The 18568-nt window shown below is 41.3% G+C and overlaps 1 protein-coding gene across 3 annotated transcripts in view; it reads right to left on the bottom strand.

The window, feature by feature from the left end:
* Window positions 1-18568, bottom strand: part of LOC148025458 (calcium-dependent lipid-binding family protein) — a 222825-nt gene that overhangs the window by 149279 nt on the left and 54978 nt on the right. For all 3 annotated transcript variants that reach the window (XM_087692591.1, XM_087692590.1, XM_087692592.1), the window contains exons 9-11: window positions 6814-6917; window positions 6492-6609; window positions 6262-6363 (exon numbers count right to left, since the gene is read on the bottom strand). In XM_087692591.1, coding sequence (XP_087548717.1) covers window positions 6262-6363; window positions 6492-6609; window positions 6814-6917 — 324 coding nt within the window. The remainder of the gene's footprint in view (window positions 1-6261; window positions 6364-6491; window positions 6610-6813; window positions 6918-18568) is intronic.

Here is an 18568-nt window from a genome sequence, read left to right on the forward strand (position 1 = left end):
ATCAATTGTATCAATAGGATCACCATAGAAAGGCTTGAGTTGACTAGTATGGAAGACATTATGAATCTTTGTGGAAGAGGGTAGCTCCAATCTGTATGCCAAGTCTCCAATGCGCTTCAAGATCCGATAGGGGCCATAAAATCTGTGAGCAAGCTTGTTACTAGATCTTTCTTTCAAAGTAGAGTACCTAGACTTAGGCACCTTCAATAAAACCAATTCTCCTCCTTGGAACTCTAAAGGCCGCCTCTTCTCATCAGTATACATCTGCATTTGGTCTTGAGCTTTCCTAAGATTCATCTTACACTGCGCTGAAGAAGGATTTGCATTCTTTTCAACTCCTCTTTCCCATGAGGGTTGATTCTTTCATTAAAGATGAGTGTGGGTAAGGGCAACTTATAGCCATACATAGCCTCAAAGGGCGAAACTCCAATGCTAACATAAGTAGAGTTGTTGTAGGCAAACTCAACCAAGTGTAACCAAGAATCCCATCAATTTTGGACATCATAGTAGAAATGGTGAAGATAAGTCTCCAACCATTTATTTGCCCTTTCTGTTTGTCCATCAGTCTATGGATGATAGGGTGTAGAAGGATAGTGCCCATGGATATGAATACCCCCTGCCAAAAGTTACTCATGAACTTTGAGTCTCTATCATAAGCAATCACATACGGTAATCCATGTAGTCTAAAAATCTGCTCTATGAACTGACTGGCCACATGAGAAACAGTAAACTAGGTCTTGGTTGGAATGAAATGGGCTACCTTGGTGAGTCTATCCACCACTACAAATATATTATTCCATCCCTTTTTCGTAATAGGCAAGCCAGTAATGAAATCCATGGTAATGTGAGTCCATTTACCTATAGAAATGGGTAATGGCTGCAACAAACCACCTGGCTTATGGGTGTTGTCCTTATTCTGCTGACAAGACATACACTTCATGACAAAGTCCTTGACATATTTCCATAGCCCTTTCCAATTGAAACTTTTGTTGATCCTATCACAGGTCTTGAAAACTCCAAGGTGTCCAGCTAAAGGCGAAGAATGTAGTTCCTCCATAATTTTCCGTGTAAAAGAAGAGGTAGAACGAATGACAATCTTACCATTTAACCAAATAAGGCTATTTTTAAGCTAATAATGCAAGTTATCTTCTATGAGACCTTGTTGTATTGGACTGAGTAAGAAAATACTTAAACACCATGTGATCACTTTGGACTCTAAATCGACTGTCATATAAATAATGGTGTCATTTCTTTATTGCATGTAAGATAGCCAATATCTCTTGGTCATAAACATTCATGGTCATTTCTTTATCTCTAAGCTTACGGCTCTAAAAAAAAAATCACTCCGTACTCCTGTAACAAAACAGCCCCAATGCCATGGCCATTGGAATCACACTATATGGTAGATTCTTTCAAGAAATCTGGGCATACTAAAATAGGAGTGGAAGTAAGAAGTTCTTTTAACTGGTTGAAGCTACTATCTGCAAGAGCATCCCAAAAGAAAGATTCCTTCTTCAACTTGTCAGTCAAAGGAGCTACAATAGCCGCATAATGTTTTATGAATCGGCAATAGAATGAAGATAGACTAAGAAATTCTCTAAGAGAAGTAGTAGTAGTAGTAGGTGTTGGCCAATCTTTTATACATTGCACCTTCTTAGGGTCAGCCTGTATCCCTTTTTCACTGACAATATGTTCCAAGTATTCCACTTCAGTCTACATAAAGGAACATTTATTCTCCTCAGCAAAAAGCATGTGATATCTCAATACATCAAAAACCTTCCTCATGTGTGATACGTGATCCTGTAGGGTCTTACTGTAAATCAGAATGTCATCAAAGAAGACTAAGACAAGCTGAAATAGGAAAGGTTACAAAATCTTATTCATAAGGCTTTGGAAAATAGCTGGAGCATTTGCAAGCCCAAATGGCATCACTAAGAAAAAATAGAGCCCTCGATCAATCCTAAAAGCAGTCTTGATTTCATCACCCTCTCGCATGCGGATCTGATGATATCCCAACCTCAAGTCAATCTTTGTAAAGAATCAAGCCCCCTTGAGCTCATCAAGCAAATCATCAATCCTGGGTATTGGATACATGCTCTTCATTGTGATCCTATTAAGATCCCTCTAGTCAATGCACATCCTGAAAGATCCATCTTTCTTATTTACTAACAAAATTGAAGATGCACAAGGTGAAAAACTTGATTCAATGAATCCCATCTCAAGGAGTTTCTTGATTTGCTTGGCTACTTCCTCTCACTCACACTAAGACAATCTATAAGGTGGCTTATTGATTGGCTTTGAGTTGGGCTCCAAATCAATAGGGTGACCTACTGCTCTCTTGGGAGGTAATGAAGTAGCCACCTCAAACAAAACCCGATACTCCTTAAGAAGAGCTATTAAGGCTAGATTACTTGCTAAATTAATGGGTTGATCTTCCATCTCTTTATTCAAATGTAAAACAAATATATGTGAACGCCTCTTGTACTCCCTTTTGAGTTATTGAATGGTGATAAGCTAAAAAACCGACCTACTAGGAATTCCCTATAAATGAATGAGCTGTCCATTGAAGATAAACTCCATATACAGCTATGAGAAATCCATAGTAATTTTCCCTAATGCCATCAACCAATCACAACCAGGTACAATATCTATAGGCCCCATTTTTAAGGTAATCAGATTTACTTTTGCTTCAAAATTTTCAACCAGTTGTAAAGAAATCTGTGGGCATATTTGTGTGTTGATTTCTTCTTCACCATTGGCCACTTGAACTCTTATAAGATGCTGTAAATCAGTGGGAAGTCAATTCAGCTTGTCCGTAATGGACTTATTCACAAAACTATGGGTACTGCCACTATATATTAAAATGAACACAACCTTTCCATGAATATTACCCTTCATACAGAGTGTATTAGGACACTTAGAACCTGTCCAAGCATCCATGGAAATAGAACAACTAGTGGCAGCAAGTGGCTCATGATAAGTCCCACCTGAATCAAAAGGAACACTCCCACCTCGATCAAAAGGAAAAGAGTCGACTGGATCATAAAAATACTCTTGCCCAACCTCTTCCTCAAGATCATGATTTTCAGCATCAGGTGCAATTGCATTAACTTCATCAATCTCATCTTCAGGATCCTCAAAGACTAACATACTCTGAAGTTTGGCTTTGACATTTTTGTATACACACTTTATAGTATGATCAGATATATACTTTTCCCCACACTTCAAACATAAGCATTTTTCCTTTCTTTCTTTGTAGAGATCCATAGGGATAGACTTAGAATTCATGTTGACTGAAATGGATTTAGGCTTGTTGTCCCCTTGTTTCAAGTCAACTCTAGGACTGCTTGCTGTCCTGAAATTACTTTGAGGTCTTGAAGCATTGAATGGTGGATAAGTTTGCACTCTTAAGCCTCCACTTAGCACATGATTGCTGCCATAAATGTTATCAACTTGTCCATGTTTTAAAACAGTCCTTGGCTGTCCAAAACCAAGCTGAAATGAAGACTCTCTTCTATATTTCCTTCCATAGCGCTCCGCAAGCTCAATAGCTTTAAAAAGAGAAGTAGGGTATTGTGCCATGACATCAGCTGATAAGGATGGCTCCAAGCCATACATGTACTTATGAAGCTCAGCCTCATCATTGATGCCCTCTACATATATGGTTAGATTGAGAAATTGGTTAGTATACTCTCTTACATTTAGGCCTCTTTGCTCTAAACCATACCACCTCCGTGCCAATTTCTCTTTTTCAAGAGGAGAGACAAAGACTTCAGCCATAAGTATCTTGAAAGCTTCCCAATTCTCTACAAGTATGTCTTCCTTTTTAATATACCTCCACCAAGTATGCGCAAATCCCTCCAAGTGCAAGGAAGCAAAATGAATCTTCATGTCATCAGTTCTAGGAAATATGTCAAAGTAAGATTCCATTTTGGAGATCCACTCCTCTAAATCAGATGGTGAAGATGACTGACCATTGAACTTGGCCAAAATGATCTTGTCTTTCAGCTCTCTTTCATGGAAGGATTGTTGTCCCAAAATAGACTGATCATGAGTGTCAGGCATTGAACTCCCAAAATGAGATGGAAATCTCCCAATAGGTAGCTAAGAACCACTATGAAACCTTTCCGTTAGTAGAGGACCTCTAGGGAGTTGGGTATTCAGCCCAAAAAGCTTGGGAGTTGGCACAATTCAAACTGCCCAAATAGTCATCATGCCTTTGTGAAGCCTCACCTACATCGTATTGTCTATTTGGGATAACCCTTTGTCCAATAATTCCATGACCTTGACCATTTTGGATAGGTGGCTGAAGTGGAACTGAGGGCTCACTGTTTGAATAAGCTTTCTCCTTTGCTTCTTTAGATCCCATTTACATTTGCATCCATTGGGAGAATTGAGTCATTATTTGAGCATTAGATTCTACTAACTTGTCAATAGAAGCCTTTGTTTGAGTAGTTGAATCCACTAATTTCTCCATAGAAGACTTCGTTTGATCAGCAGATAAAACCATCTGCCCCATTCTTGATAATAGGTCCTCATGATGTTGTCGATGCCTTGGTTCATGTGTACACAAGGTATTATTAAGTGCACTGATTTCTCCATGTTGTTGAGGCTCTTCAGGGCTCTCTTGGGGTATATTCTCCAGCATAGAATCTCTGATTTGCTGAGCATAATCATCCTGGACCTTATTTTTGCCTTTATGCCCTGCCATAATAGTGCAGTCTTGCAGTACCCCCTGTTAGAAAAACAGCTATAACTTGGGCTAGAAAACTCCGATTCCAAAAATTTCTGATTCAAATCGAAGCCAAGGATGCCCTCTTTAAGATGAGCTATAGCACGCTATAACAAGTTTAGGATACAAATTTCTGCAATTCAATCTTTGAATCTGAACTGACCAGGCCTGCACCCTATTTTAACCAGTGAATGCCCTGTTTCCACACTATAAGGTAAAAATAGTAATCCCAAATGGCTACCAAACCCTATAGAAGACTGAATAGGACCTGTGGGCACCCTGTAGTACCTACACCTATACTTCAATAATGAAGTTTGTACCTGTAAGGGCCTGTAAATTCCCTGTAGGGTCTTGTAAAGTCCCTGTTTTATCATGTTTTGCTCCTAAAGGTATTTGAGTCTTTGGAAACACTTCAATCTTCAATTCTCCACTTGTACCTGCGTAAGGGATAAAACAGCAGGACTGGCTCCCTACACGGACTCCAAATTACCGGGAGGTGGGCAAAGTTCCCCCTGGGTCGGATGGTTGCACTCCTTCGGGGATCTTCAATAGTGAGGGAGAGTCACCTCTCTTTTGTCTCACTATCTCCCCCAGCATCCACCTTTTTCCTCGGTGGGTATATCAACATAGCAATAGCATTCTATGCTAATCAATCATTATGAAATGCATTTCTGAAATATTCATTCAGCTCATTTCATGAAATACAATTGGATGGAAATTTTGAAAGATCGGATAGGAAAAGGGTCTTACCAATGCAATTCAGTGACTCACTGATTGCTAGTACTTACCCTTTTACAATGTTTCAGCTTGGGTAAAAGAATTTCAACCAATCAAATCAAAAAGAAGATGGTTAGGGCATTGGCTAGGAGTGGCCTACCATGATCAATCATCTTTTTTCTTTCCCCCCGAATAGGCTGCAGCAAACTGCTGAATAAAACTCAAGGCTACTATGGTACCTTAGAGAACATTCTTGGAGGATTCACTTGCCGTAATCTATTAAGATTTGTGTATGAGACTGACAACATGCAGCCTAGAAATGGAATGGTGCTATCTTATACATACATAAAACCCCACACACACAGTTGCTTGAGCAATTACGCTAAGTAGAGTAGTAGATGCATTACCCCTTATAATCAGTGGAAAAACATTGAAATGTGCAGAGGTGTGTCCATTGTCCAGGGTACACAAATACCCAGCACAATAAGTATTGTAATAGTTCAAAATGCCATTAATCATTATTGACTTGAATCTCTTTTGACATATTTCAGCATGCAGTGTATGGAACTTGACTGGACTGGCGTTTATTCACTAGTTTTTGATTTGTAATAACATGAGTGCCTCTTTTGGAAGAGTGGGAGATGTTGAAGATAGCCTTGGTCTCATTTCTTTCTCTCTCCCTCTTCTTGTTTGTAAACCCCACAGTTGACGTAGAGGTTCTCTTGTAACTATTCATACTAGATTAAAAGTTGTATTTTGAAGGGAGTGCAAAACAACACTTGACCAACAAGAGAGATGGGAAGAGTTTCTACCTCACTCCATTCCTTTGGACTCATATCCTGCCAGCTTTGTGCCACTTTCCAAGGGGATGTGTTTGAATCATGGTAGATAGCAAAGTGCTCCAAATGCAAAGACTGCACAAGGTTTGTTCATGTACAAACACTCGGGTAAGAAATGTCAGCAATAAACAATAAACCAGAGTGGCATTATGGAACACTCTTTTGCGGGTCAGCATGTGTACAATCAAAAGAAGAAAAGACACCTTATGAAGCTTATCAAGTGCTCCACTTGGCACAAAGGTCTCCTTAGAATTTTCATCTGTTGTGACAGCAGCAAGCCGTGACAGCTTAACTCCAGCACAAAATGGCTTTCCTGGATTGCTGAAAACAAACACATGAACTATAAAGATCATCCCATGAAAGTTTAGAAACCCGTCTAAAATCATACAAGAATGCCCTGCTACTTGTTGCAAATAAACTAATTTCGAGCACTTAGAGATGCAGAAATGGCATGCAATTACAATACTAAATCATGAAAATATGGAAAACCAAAGTAAAAGAAAACAATTTTATTCATGTGGTTACCTGATTTCATCTTCATATCGAATATGCACATTGGTGATTGAGATCTTTAAGTTCCCAATTATCGTGGCAATGAGAGACCCTAGCCATGAACTATTTTCTGGAGACTGAGGCAACAAGATAAGCATCGTCAGCTCAATATTTCCTAACATATCAAGCTTACAAAAAACACATTTTGTGATTTGCTTCAGCTTAACAATTGTTTCAAAATTCATGTTGAGCAACATCCCAGAACAAAAGATAAAAGGCATTGCACTTGAAAGAAAAAAGGATGCACATGTAGCTATAACTTTTTTGAGAATTACTGCAATCAATTTTACAGGTGACCAAAACTTGGAAGATCTTTATGCAGGATTGCATGTCATGTTCTTCTGTTTGACAATTAAAGACTAGTACATGCTCTCCAGAAGCTTATGCATTAGATTTATAAATTCCTTTAAGAAAAAGAAACTGATTTGGAAACTTGTAGGCTACTGGTGCGACAACACAGAGAGGTATGAGTTTTAGAGACTACTAACTAGCTTGTCTTGCCTATATATCATGTTTCTACTAGTACAACAGACATTGCCTGCCATACATCAATATTCAACCAATTCAAAACAGGGTTGGCAATATGTGCAACATATTTACTCAGACCTTAAGCACTTAGCCCTAAATCACACGGATGACATTCTAAAAATAGTGAGTTTTGTGCTCTAGCAATGCTTACTAAATTTGTTGTTTCTATTCTTGACATGAACCCAAAAAGGAAGGCCACAAAGAAGAGAAGTGTCAAGACACTTCTCACAAAAGCTTCCTAGTATCCTACCACTTGTCACACCTGACATATGGCTGGTGGACACTTGTCTTGTACTGCTCCACTTTCCCTTTTTGCACTACCTTCGCCTTCCTCCTATAAAAAGAGCTCCTTTTTCCTCATTCCACATCAGTTTTGTCAGTTGTAAACTCTTGTACAATAGCTAAAGATAGCCTAACATTAGCCCTATCCATCTACATCATCATTCTCTGTGAAGCTAAAAAAAATGGATTACATATTAAATCTTTATTAGCTAATTAAAACAGCCCCAAACCTCAAATATTAGCAAAGTTTGTGTATTCCATAAGCCAAAACCCTAACTTCACAAGGATCCATATCTATAAATACACGGCTGCCCAACCACTCAGTTCATCCCTTTTTTACATATTGCATCAGCATTCCATGCCCTCTCCACTTGTTGGAACCCTATTTCCAGCTTTCAACCCTCTTCCATTGGCTGTCCAACCCTTGCCTGCAGCAACACTTATTCAACACCAAGCAACTTGATTCCAACTACCGCCAACCACCTAGTGCCTTCATATAGGATGCATTTTGCTCTTGCGACTACCATCATCAAACAGTCAACCTATTCGCTACCCAATTCCCTACTTTTAATGCATATGCAAACTGTGACAAAAAATGACTACGAGACCAAAGAGACAATAGGGTTTGCGGGGAGAAACACAGCGTGTGTACGCCAAACACAGCCAGAGAAGAAAACCTCAGAAATACAAGAACACGGTGATGATGCACTAAATCATGCTATGAGAAGAAAAGTTGATATAGCAGAGCCAAAGCTCAAAAGATGACTGCAATGTCTTGTTTGAATCAGGCGGCAGCAACTATGGGAATCTGCACAATGAAGGGAGAGAAATGCAATCCGTTTTTCTATTTATTGTATTCATATTTGAGTTCTTGTGTTTTAAACATGTTCGTACATTGTCACACAGAATGGGAAATGGGAATGGGGAACGAGAACTGGGATGGCCACAAATTGTCATTCCACGTGGCTATATAGTCGCATGCAATAGGCATGAAACAAGGATTGGGAATGGGGAATGGAAACAGGGGCCCCAAAATGGCCATTCCAGTCTTGACAAGCCACTAGGCAGCTAATGAGGATTCCTTGTTCAATGTCTAGTCTCTTTGGGGTGACTTGGGCTCCCAAGATAAGATAACAATCATCTCTATGATCTTGACACCCTTGGCCCGATGCCCTAGCTGCCTTGGGATGGGACCTTTGAATATATTATGGGCTCGGCTATGCTTCTAATCCCTTATTGGTTCTAGTTTTGGGTCTAAGAGGGGGAGTTACGCTTAAAAAGATGCATTACACATTAAATCTTCATTAGCTCATTAAAACAGCCCCAAAACTCAAAGATCTCCAAAGTTTCTATCCCCCAAAAGCCAAAACCCTAATTTTGGGAGAATCCACATTTATACATAGGAGGCTACCTAGCCACTCAAGTCATCCCTCTTTTGCAAGTTACATGAGTCTTCCATGCCCTCTATAGCTGTTGACACCTTGTTTCCGATCTTCAACCTCCTCTCATCAATTGTCAATCCTTGCCAACTCTAGCCATTCTTCTTCTAGCACCAAGCAACCTAATTCTAGCTGTTGCCAGCCACCTGAAGCCTTCACATAGGCTTTGTTTTCCTATTGCTGCAAACATCATCAACCAGTTGACCAGTTTTTTGCCTAGGTGCCTACGTTTATGTAGGCTGCCTGGCACAACCTTCCTCAGCTTCGCCCAATCCCCTACTGCTGTTATTGATCAAGTAACAACATCATCTAAGTGGTAACACTATTGTATTTGCCAGATTCAACCTCTAGACTATTGTGTTTTTCTTTCCACTCTACTGGCCTTCAACCTTTAGCTCTAATCTCATGGTTACAGACCTTAGAATCGATCTCTAGTGGACATCACTCTCTCTCTATTCCCATTGCTCTACCTTTGAGCATTTATATATTCCCTCTTTCATTTGCAGCATTGACTCATGTCGGAGATCTCTTTCTGCTCTATTTGTGTTTTATGTTTTTGCATTTATGATGTTCTTGTCTGAGTTTTTGTGATTTAGTCATGTTCATACATTCTATGTTTTCTCTGTGCAAACCCTAGCATCACTTCACATCCTCCACTCCTCCATCATGGAATACATCCATATTTCCTCTTCTTTCGATGTTGTTTCACAAGACAGTAGACTTGTAAATTCAATGCAACACCTCCTTCTCAAGGTCTTTTTCCACTTCAAAAATAAAAAGAAAGCCATATCAATATAGTACTGGCAGTTGTTCATCAACGGAGAAAGGCTGATTTTTTGCCTTTTTACTCTCATCTTATAAAGAAATTAGTTGTTTTTAGTGCATAGTAAGTGATGCATGTGTGCATATATATCTTTACATGATCTTGTGAAAGTGAGAATTGCTTCTTCTTACTCTCAAGTTGATTGTAACTAAGCTCTTTCACAAAGAACTTTGGTTAAGCAGAAATAAGTTACTCACTCTTAGGTTGATTGTAACTGAGCTTTGAGTATTTTTTTTCTCCATTTCTCGAAATATTAAATCATGAAAGCAATTGAATATTATAATTATTGAGCATACTACGTTATTCGGAGAGTTTACAATTCTTGTTTTTTTATTTTGTGCAATCTCACGTGATATCAATCGCCAAGGTGGAAGCCCAGACATGACTGAAGTAGAGCGTCTCTTCGTATTGAAGACTGCTAGGTGACATCCTTCAAGATTACATATTGTAAATGTCCCAAACAACGTAGTATGCTCAACAATTATAATATTTGTTTATTTTCAAGAATTAATATTTCAAGAAATGGATGGAACAAATAGTTAAAGGTAAATACGGCAATTTACAACCATGGAAATGTAAAAGTAATGGAGACAAGATTCAGTGTTGAAGATGAATAATCCCTCCCCTATCCTCGAAAAGGAATTTATTTTTGCATAACCCAAGTCCTTTAGAGCTCAATTACAATCAACCAAAGAGTGAGAATTAGATTTTACTCTCACAAGATCATGAAAAGATATTCTACACATGCATCACTTATGTGCAATAAAAACAAGAAAATTCTTAACTAGATATGAGTAGAAAGATAAAAAATCAGTGTTTCACTATCATTGAACAGCAATACATTGATATGGTTTGGTTTTTGTTCTAAAAATGAAAAAAGAGCTCAATAAGGAAGGGTTGTAATAAGTTTACAAGCTTGTTGTCCTGTAAAACAACAGTGAAATAATAGAAAATATGGGAATATTTCCATTGTAATAAGTTTACAAGCTTGTTGTCCTCTAAAACAATATTGAAATAATAGAAAATATGGGGATATTTGGGCCAACTTTAGGCTATCTTCAACTTGTACAAGAGTTTACAGCAAGGAAATTTGATATAGAATGAAGAAAAACGAGTTCTTTTTATAGGATAAAAGGAAGAGCTAGTGTAAAAAGGGAAAGTGCAGTCATAGAAGACAAGTGTCGAACCACATGTCGTGAGGTGTGACAAGTAAAAGGACACTTAGAAGCTTGTGTGACAAGTGTCTTAACAGTTGTATTTTCTCTATCGCCTTCCTTTTTGGGTTGAATACTGCTAGAATAGAACCAACCGAATTTAACGAGTACTAGTAGAATACAAAACTTACTATTTTAAATTGTCATCCCTATTTTCAAAACTAGCATTTTTAGACTAATCCGAGGTTCTAAAATTTAGAAATCCCCTAAAATTTAAGCACACCACCCGCCCAAAAATCTTCATACGAGTTTTCCATACAAAGATGAGTATATTTTAAGCTTTCAACCTCCACATGTACAAAGTATAAACATTCTATGATCATATCATCTTATTGATAATTGTAATTGTTTGTTCTAGCAAATCTAGCCCACACTTTTAAGACAGTAATCTTTTCTATATGCGAGCTTGACTTTGATATGCTTGAGTTCCAATCACACATATGCAATTAAGTCATGTAGGTGAAAGTGTGCATTATTTTCTCTTTAACTCCTTGCATGACTCCACCATAACCTATGACTATTTATTTATGGCCAGCTCTAATACACTTTCCTTTATATCTAGTAAGTACAAAGGAAACAAATTTGATAAACAACTAAATATGCTAAATAATAAAAAGGATACAAATTCTTTTTCTATTGTATAATGAGAGTCATTTGGCTTTTATTCAATTGTCCTCAGCTGAAAGGCTTATTCATATGGCTAAAGGTAATACTTCATACATTTTTCATCTACTAGTGCACATTTATTATGGGTAAGTTTTTGACTTTTAGCAAGAATTTTTGTGTCACAGAGCCATTTTTTATGGGTCAATCCTTGTGAAACAAAATCTATTAAGGTTTCAAGAGTTGTTATGTTTCTTCGACTTCTTGGAAATCTTTAAAAATGGGTTTCTCTAATTCTGGTCTTATGTAAGCTTTTAACAAACTTGCTGGAAAGCATTGTGTATTTCCCAATGAGCAGGAAGCTCGAGTTGATAAGAAACTTCATTGATTTTGTGAATGACTTTGAAGGGTCCAAAATATCTACTAGAGAATTTTAGAAAGATGAATTTTGATTGAAACCTTGTTTTAGCTTGCTTTTATCAAATTTCAGCAAGCCACGTGATCCATTTCAAAAGCCAACTGTCTTCTTGATGCAGACGGGTTTCTTTGCATGGATCCTTTGGGCTTCTTAACTTTATCTAGTTTGAGAAGTTTCTCACAGATATGTTGATTTTCCTCTTTAAGGCTTTGAACGGCTTGTAGGATAGCACTCGAATCTTCCTTGGGATTCTAAGATAAATATACTCAAGTACTCAATGCAAGGGCTAAAAGCAAATAAATTTTTAATTGTAAACACTACCAGTGTTGGGGTAAAAATCAAGACAAGGCTCTAATACCACTAGAAACGCCCCAAACAACATAGTATGCTCAATAATTATAATATTTGTTTATTTTCAAGACTTGATATTTCAGAAAATGGTGAGAACAAATAGTTTAAGGTCCATGAATGGCAAGAAGAGGAAATCATCTTCGAGAGCTTCGAGACAGCAAGATGCACCAAGAAAAGGCCAATACAATAGCATGATGTTCCAAACGTGGATAGTGAGCATAAGCAAATGATGTCAGTGGGGCAATTGATGCATATGCAAGGCCAACTTGGAAGTGTCAACCCAATGCTTTTCCAACGACAGGGCATGTCTGTTGAGCATGAGCACTCTGTTGTAATCATTTTTTTTAATAATATAATCAGCCACATTTTATTTGCAAAAAAAAAAAGAACGGTAGGGCACACATGCAATGATGGGACAGCCAAGATACTTTGGTAGTGGCACTAGTTTTCATACTATGGTGGGCTTGGGACTGCATACGGTAATGTATGGCACAACTCCTTATGGTATGCAACAACCAATGCATGGTGTGCAAGGCCTAGTGTATCCAAGTATGGTTGGTAATATGCATCACCCCGTGTATAGCAATATTGGCATGATGTGGGGATATAAAGTGGCAAGTTTGGCAATGCATATATGCAGTCCATTTTCTTTGAGACTCATGGTATTAATCCTAGTCATGCAAATGCTCCGTATAGTGTTGATCATAAGGAAAAATGTAACTAGTAATGCTTGCAAGAAGAAAAATACAACAAGTAATGCATGCAATGTACGGGAAAATGTATCTTGGTATGGCTGGTGGTATACAAATTTCCATGCACAGTCACATTGCAATGGTCCAAAGTATGCAAACAAGAATATTTCCTTATGCATTTGGTGCTCCTAGCATGTTAGGTACACATGAGGAGCTAGTCAACTAGATGCAATGTTGCATATTAGTTAAGTTGGAATTGCAACAATGTGAAAGTATAAAGCATCGCAATGCTTAAAGGGAAAAAAGTCCTACAATCTAAAGAAAGTTTCGAGGCAAGTAAAGTTAAGAGGTAAAGTTTCCAATAAGCTTCTTGGTGAAGCTTCAACATTGTGTCATCAATAGATGCAAAGTGGATGGAAGAGGTTGACTTGGCAGACCAACCTCACTTGTTGCAGCTTTACCTAGATGCCTTTTAGTTACAACCGACTTCAATTCAAGCTCAGACAAGTTCAGCAGAGCAGGGGTCCAAAGTATTGCCTTACGCTTAAGGGGTAGGTAACACTTCCACTCTGCCAATTGTAGATAGCTCTCGTATATAGTGGATCTCGGATGAATTCAGCATGCATCCAAGATATTGTGCTAACAGTGTCTGCCATGAGGTCACCATTCAGTGTACTAGTCACTATGAGATGTATATAGATGAGTATGAGTTTTACCCGAGCACTAAAACTATATTTTTATATCCATTTATGATTAGTTTTGCATAAGCTTTTGCCTCAGTTTTGAAATCAATATCTGATCAGTTTCAGCTCAGTTTTTTATCAATTTAAGAACCGTTTATGGTCACTTTTGGGATCAATTTTGCATCGGGTTTTACATTGATTACTGGTCAATTCTTGCAATCAATTTGTGATTAGTTTGAGGTCACATTCGCAACAATCTGTGATCGGTTCTCAGATCAGCAAATGATTGTTTTATGCTTGGTTTTCAATGGTTTATAGCTGGTTCCATGGACATCAACAAGTTAGCAAATGCCATTGACAATTTCAGCCATGGTTTATGCTGAGAATATGCTTTACTATGGTTCAAAAGTCAAAACAGTTTAAAAACATGAGCCATGGAGATATCCAATGGGTTTCTAGCAACAATTCTAGACTATTTCTGCTGGCTAGAAATTTTCAACAAGGTTTGGGGCATGTGGCATGGTTGGACAACAATGGCTAATGTTGTGACTATGATACCTTATGGAACTTCCAATGCAATATGCTTTTCCTTTGGTACAATGCAGTGCAATTAAGGATGATTGCAAGGTTTCCAAGGGGGAGGTCTATCACAAGGACGTGAAATTTTGAGATACTTTAATCTTGCCAATAACATTTGATTAAGTTATTAATCAAATATGCAAGCTTCTTTAGCATATGTGATGCACATGGCAGTTATTTCATGATAACATGCCAAAGACCCCAAGGATGCAGTCGGTGCCAAAGGCAAAACTTGTAATAAGTTATGTTTGACATGTACTAGGTGGTACCCAGTGTCAGATTTTGGCATAGACCAATTTATTAGCGACTAATGTCAGTGGTGACATTAGAGACTAGCCATTAAATTAAGTAATTCATGTCAGACTAAGGGTCAGTTACTGCTCAAGGATACTTAAAAAGACAAATTGGCCTAGCCAATTTAATTATTGGTTGGTGAAATTAATTTTTTGAGTACTAGAATAATTATTGAATTTATTTTCAGAATTGATATTTTGAATTTTGATTTAATAAGCTGGATAATGCTGGAAAATGATCACAAAAGCTCCGTCTAACACGCCACTGCCCACACCCCTGCCATCACAGCCGTCAAACCCCCCCTCCCTCGCTAACTAACATCGCACGCCCCCGCCCCGGTCCCTCTTGCCTGGCACCGCCGCCATCGCACTGTTCCCCCTCCCTCTCAGTGCATCACTGTCCCCCATCCTCTGTGCCACCACGTTGGGCATGCGCCCCCCACATTCTCACCTATATGCTGCCCTCCCCCCCCCCCGCCCTATGGCCCCCCACCGCCTTCCTACACGCTGCCCCCCCCGGCCCTATGGCCCACCGCCTGCCGCCTAACTCCTCTGCACCGTCTCTTGTGCCCCCCCCCCCCCCGGCCTACAACCTATTTGCAAAGTGACCCCCGCCTGCCTGAATCCATCCGTGTTGCCCCCTTCCCTCCCCGCCCTGAGTTTCTTCTCCCTTGCCGCTCCAGGCAGACGTTCCAACCCCTCCACATTCAACGACGCCACTCAGGCTCCCAGGCATGCGTTGGCCTTCACCCTGCGACGCCTGGTCCCCCCAACCATGCAGCTCCAGCCTGACGCAATCACCTGTGGTGCCCGATGCCTCCACCACCAGCAAAATAGAAAACCCCCCCTCCCCATCCTCCCCATCACACCCACCTACCCCCTATTGCTCCCTCCACTTGCAGCAACAACACCCCCTCCTCCGACAGTACAACAGTGTGTTTGGTAGATTCTCAGAAGGGATGCGCAAGGGAAACCTCTGGTCAGATGCCGGCACATTCTACGAGTGCCCCCTAGTCAGAGACCTTACGCGTAGTCCTCTCTAAGGAACAGCTCTTAGTAGTTTGTGCCACAGAGCAGAGCTGGGAGGAGAAGAGAGCACTCTAACGCAACCTAGTAGCCACGCAGAGATTACTATAGGAGGAACCAAGGGATCCCATCTTCCACGCACGAGGTGCGCGCACCAGCAGCCATTGCCGGCCTAGAGGACAAGCACTCAGACATCTCATTCTGTACCTCAGCAGCATTCTAGGCACGGAAAGGAGACACGATGTGCAAGAAATTTTTCCAACTACATCAGCCCTGCACTTCAAGAGAGCAGATACACAATCTTCGGGATCAGTATGGCAGGACTCGTTCTAGACAAGGTGATGGAGATTGCCACCGACTACTACAGGTGCCTATTCCAGCAGGAGACAGCTTCAGCTAGAGGACAGCGATGTAAACAGTAGTTTTGGGATCACATCCCGTCCCTTGTCAACAAAGGAGATGGAATGCTCCCTCCTAGCCCCTTCAGAGAGAAGGAACCAAAGGAGGCTTTCCATTCACAGGACACGCAGAAATGCCCGGGAGAGGATGACCTCTCTTAGGCCTTTTTCACTACCTACTGAGAGGTGGTGAAGGACCCCTTACTGCTGGCCTTTCAGGAGATTTTCACTTCTGGACGAATGCTAGGGAGTCTTTCAGCAGGTCTTATCAGTCTCCTCCCCAAAGGGGAAGACCGGTCGGAGCTATCCCAATGGAGACCAGTCATCTTGTTGTAAGTGGCCTATAAGGCACTGGCAAAGATGATTAGTAGGCGACTCCGCCCTGTGTTTCCAGACATCATTCATGACACAGACAGGCTTTATCCAAGATAGGAGCATCCTTGACAATGTCTTCACTTTCTTTGAGGTGACAAAATGGGCCCAACATAGTGGTCAGGGACTCGCTGTACTACTCCTGGATTTCGAGAAGACCTATGACAGGGTGGACTAGGACTTCTTAGAGGGCACTATGGTGAGGTTGGGCTTTTCCCAAGCATAAACCCGTGGGGTCTCAGCACTTTATAGATCGGCTACCAACAGGGTTCTCATAGGTGGCAGACGAGGGGAGGAGTTTCGACTAGAGAGATCGGTCCAGCAGGGCTGCCCCTTGGCCTTGTACATGTTCCTACTCTTTGTAGAGGCAATGTCTCACTTCCTCAAGTCACGTGTGAGCAGGTTATGCGGCCTCCAACTTCCTGTGAGAGAGGAGACAGAGCTGATAGACTTAGAGCATGCAGATGATACAACACTCAACATAGAGGACGATGAGTTGATGCTGGAGAGAGTGAGACCTACTCTCGAGGTGTTCTATACTGCAACAGGAGCAAAAATCAACTAGCGAAAGTCGGTTAGTTTCCTTACAAACCCAGACTCTAGCACAGAATGGGGCGTTTACTTGGGATTCAAATGGGTGTGCAAAGGGCAGACCATCCATTACCTAAGGTTCCAAGTGGGACTCAACATCACTCCTACCTAGCAGTTTCTTCCAGTCCTTGAATCTATTTGGAGGAAGCTAACCTACTAGAGTACTGCTCACCTTTCCCTAGGAGGTCGAGCCCTAGTAGTTAACCAGGTCCTCCTAGCGACGCCTTGGTACATCAGCTCGTGTTGGTGCTTCGCCTCATCCTGTGTAGTACGGCTTCGCCGCCTAGTGCAGAACTTTCTCAAACGGTTCCAAGGATTCCCAGGTCAAGGTGGCATGGGCAACCATCATCCGGCATTGGTCAGAAGCAGGGCTGGGGATCATAGATCCAGAGTATTAGAGTATGGCCCTCTTGGGCAAGCTAGTAGTTCGCGGCGAGGCTTGGCAGTGAGTGGAGGCTGTCCCTGAGATGGATCTTCACGGCAGCCCAGATCACCCCCCCCAGATCCCCCTTCCTACGCAGTTTGCTTCGTGCGTGGAAGGCCTCCATAAGGCCCTAATTTAGAGCCCCCCACATTGCCAGGAGGAGATAGACTGCCAGCCTGTGATCTACAACCCCCAGGTCAAAGATCGGGAGGAGGTACAGATTGGTAAGCGCCCCCACATCCAATGGGCTAGGTGGGAGGCCGGCTTGGCTCGTACCATCAGGACATGATGGAAGTTGGACAGGATGATGGATGAGGGGTGTTGTAGCGGACATCACTTTGCCAGAGAGGAGTGGAGCGAGAAGGGAGATAGACACAGCTATACCTTAGGAGTGGCTTGCCTCCCCGAGACGAGAGCCGGTAGAGCCCGAGGAGGTATAGGCCGCCAAGTTCTTACCAGCAAGTATCCCCCTACAGGTGGCAGGTAGAGTGGAAGGCACCCCTCATGGGACTTTCTTCACCGTACAGAAGGAGGGGCGTCTAGCCCTTGACAAAGGGTAGTAGGATGGGGGGATAGTTGTCCTCCCATGGAGGGGGATTCGGGTGGTTGGCCTTCAGGGGAAGACATGGCAGCTGGACCCTTATGTCTTCTGGGAGGAGCTCAAGGAGTGGCGCATCTGGATCTGGGAGGGCAAGCCACTTAATGAGCTGGAGTGGGATCCGTGAGAGTGGCTATGGCCGGCCACTGCAGTCACCAAGAAGCCACCGAAGTTCCTGAAGTACACTACCAGGATTGGCAGACACGTACTCCTAGGAGAACATGGATTGGGCACCATCACGTAGCAGGCACTGGGCGGAGCACAGCATCACAAAGGTTTTCCAACGGACCTTTTGGCGCCACCTATGGGATAGCTGGAGGCCGAGGAGGGTGTCATATTTCTTATGATTGGTGGCACATGGAGCTCTAGTGGTGGAAAGTTGGCTAGCCCAAATGCAGGAGGGAGGTTGTAAGC

This window comes from Lygodium microphyllum, chromosome 14 (assembly GCF_053477565.2).
Source record: "Lygodium microphyllum isolate KBCC chromosome 14, Lygodium_microphyllum_v1.1.10, whole genome shotgun sequence".
Classification (NCBI taxonomy): Eukaryota; Viridiplantae; Streptophyta; class Polypodiopsida; order Schizaeales; family Lygodiaceae; genus Lygodium; species Lygodium microphyllum.